The sequence below is a fragment of the Octopus bimaculoides genome, chromosome 1 (assembly GCF_001194135.2).
Source record: "Octopus bimaculoides isolate UCB-OBI-ISO-001 chromosome 1, ASM119413v2, whole genome shotgun sequence".
Taxonomy (NCBI): Eukaryota; Metazoa; Mollusca; class Cephalopoda; order Octopoda; family Octopodidae; genus Octopus; species Octopus bimaculoides.
In genome coordinates, this window is record NC_068981.1 from 94,156,773 (window position 1) to 94,159,953 (window position 3,181).

The 3,181-nt window shown below is 38.3% G+C and overlaps 1 protein-coding gene across 3 annotated transcripts in view; it reads right to left on the reverse strand.

Annotated features, from left to right (window-relative positions):
- Positions 1-3,181, reverse strand: part of LOC106875285 (endonuclease/exonuclease/phosphatase family domain-containing protein 1) — an 84,708-nt gene that overhangs the window by 9,929 nt on the left and 71,598 nt on the right. For all 3 annotated transcript variants that reach the window (XM_052968280.1, XM_052968275.1, XM_052968279.1), the window contains exon 6: positions 1,833-1,959. In XM_052968280.1, coding sequence (XP_052824240.1) covers positions 1,833-1,959 — 127 coding nt within the window. The remainder of the gene's footprint in view (positions 1-1,832; positions 1,960-3,181) is intronic.

Here is a 3,181-nt window from a genome sequence, read left to right on the forward strand (position 1 = left end):
AGAAGATCGAGGGATATAATAGGAGAGAGTACCCAAAAGTGGCAAAGCGCAGAAAAAAATGTACTTCCAGAAGAAGAGAAAAGGACATAAGGCCAGGTCTTCAAAAAAAATATAAGAGACAGATGAAATATGGAAGGGATACTGGGAGCCGGTCACGGATTTGGAAAAACTGTTAATATTTCCACTCATAAAAACAGCAAAAAGACCAGACTTAATCCTATGGAACACAGAATGGAAAATTGGAATTTTGCTAGACCTGACAGTGCCATAGGAAGAGAATATCGCTAATGCAGAGCAACGGGAGGAGAAGAGGTATGAGAGATTAACTGAAGAGTGTAGAGAACAGAGATGGACTGTTGAGTATTACCACCTGGCAGTGGTGGCTAGGGGCTTCATTGAAAGGAAAATGATAACGCTATTCAAAAGAAAATTTACATTTTCGAGCTCAGAGCTGAGAAAAGTAATAAGGAGGATACCAGAGGCAGTCGAAAAAGCCAGCTTCTATATATAGTTGAAGTGAGAAGACTGAAAATGGCTTGAAAGCCATAACATGCTAACTGGGAAATAGCTTCGCTAAGTGAGGCTGGCTGACACTTAAGCAACATTGCTGATTGACAGGTGGGCCAAGGTAGTGACCTCGTTCATAGCGCACCCTCCTCCTGGTTCGAAGGCTTGTACCACCAAACAACTGGTCGGCTCTGAAACTAACACAATATTGTTGGAAGGCAGGTTTAAAGAGGGTGCGGGCTAAAACTATGTGCCCTTACCCTCCATTGGTCAGTTGAAGCTTGACAGTGTCACGTGACAGTTAGCTGGTACTGGCTACTGGAGCTTACCAGTGAATATTTAAAGGGAAATTTGGTAAGATGGTCAGTCACCCACTGGCATTCGTTGATGCTGCATTGAAGAAACCAAAGAACAAAAAAAAAAGGAGAAAGAAGAAACGCACTCAACACCAGAACTGAAGACACCTCTGAAAGGAAGGGGGGGGGCGCCATGTCAAAAATGGTAGAGGAGTAGGGGCTGAAACCGGACGTAGTTCCTCCTGATGATGTCTTTAACAAATGGATCCTATAAAAGGGCTGTTGAGGTAGCGAACCATGAAACATGGTTGGAATTCCTCAGATAGTAGAAAAGTGTTATGTCAATCAGACAGAATTATTTACAAGCTATTGTCAGTTAGATGATTGTGTTTTTTTAATCTTTTTCATCAAGAGGGAAGGCAGAAGTCATGACCCTTCATAGGGCCAAGAAAATAATGGAAGGTAAGGAATAATGTATTCTCAAATCAGTGACCTGTCTAAATACTTGCAGTAGGACATTGCTACATGTATCCAAGATGCTAGATTAATTTAATTTCACAGTTAAAGGGTTAAATTTCATGGTTATGCCAGTAAGGATGGTAAATATCTACCAAAAAATGGAATTGGTATTTTCTGCAAGTCAAAATGCCTTAGTAAACTTGACACATCTCAACAAAAAAAAGGTACCTTCAAACATAACATTCCTCAAAAAAAGACAGACTGGTTTATAAAACTGCTTTCTGCACATAAGAGCAATGGAACTTTGAGTGGATATATCTGATTTCCATTGTAAAAGGGTTATTAGCAAGAGTGCCACTGAAACAGCAACACACTTCTTTATTTCTTTATTTTCTTAAGCACCATTATTGAAAAGAAACCAAACAGAAGTGTCTCTTTAGTAAATTACAAAACAGTATTCATGCAGTTAGATTATGGATAAGTGTAACTTGAAGAAAGACAACCTTTAAAGCACAGATTACCAATGAGAAACGATACAGTATTCATTAAAAACAAAAATAAGTACCATACCTGTAGATATATTTTTGATGTTATGCAAAATATTAATCATATGACCAGTGTGATTCTCTTTATGGAAATCCTTGATGGAAGCAAGCTTGTGATATACATTCACAAAAATAAAATGAAAATTCTTCACCTAGAAGAAGAAACAATTTTGCATTTTATCAAAATGACAAGAAAGTATTTATTTAATACAAGCACAGACATGGTCGTTTGGTAAGAAGCTTGCTTCCCAACTACATGGTTCCAGGTTCAGTCCCACTGCGTGACACCTTGGGCAAGTGTCTTCTACTATAGCATTGGGCCAACCAAAGCCTTGTGAGCAGATTTGGTGGACGGAAAACTGGAAGAAGCCATCAAATATATATGTGTGTGTGTGTTTGTCCCCCTGCCATTGCTTGACAACCGATGTGGGTGTATTTATTTCCCCGTAACTTAGCAGTTCGGCAAAAGAGGCCGATAGAGTAAGTCCTGGGGTTGATTTCTTCAACTAACACCCTTTAAGGCGGTGCTCCAGCATGGCCGCAGTCAAATGACCGAAACAAGTAAAAGAATAAAAGAATAATAGTGATTTTCCATATCCTTTTGATGAATATACATAAAAGTTTCATAAACATTTTTTGTTACTAGTTTAATAAAATGTGTAAGCTGTATGAGTAAAATTTCTGAGAAAAAAAAGGCCCCCAAAATCTCCAATTAATTGTCATTAATCTAGAAATTATTTTCACTTCTTTAAATTTTTAACCATTTCAGTTCATCCCTCAAATCTGTCTTTCTAGATGATGGTGAATGACACACTTCAATCTCTTTTGATACTGTATATTTTCTGCTTATACGAATATCAATATATCAACCAGAATATCGGAGGTTGGTATAAATTGCTGGTCACAATGTACTTCCTCACCTTGATGAATCTTTCAAAAGATGACATCCCATTGGCTAGGCTGAGATCATGACATTCTCCCAAAATGAGATACCAGTCCATAACAGGGATTACATTTACAGCTGAATAAACTGGAGCTATGTTAAATGAAATGTTTTGCTTAAGAACACAATGCCCTTCCAGGTTCAGGAATTGAAACCAATATCTTGCAATCATGAATGCAGCACCTAACCACTAGGCCACATGACCTCATGATATAGAACATTAGTTTACTTAATATTTGTTTTTTTTTTTTACACAAATTTTAGAAATTTTAAAAAAGGCGTAGGAGTGGCTGTGTGGTAAGTAGCTTGCTTACCAAACACATGGTTCTGGGTTCAGTCCCACTGCATGGCACCTTGGGCAAGTGTCTTCTACTATAGCCTTGGGCCGACCAAAGCCTTGTGAGTGGATTTGGTAGACGGAAACTGAAAGA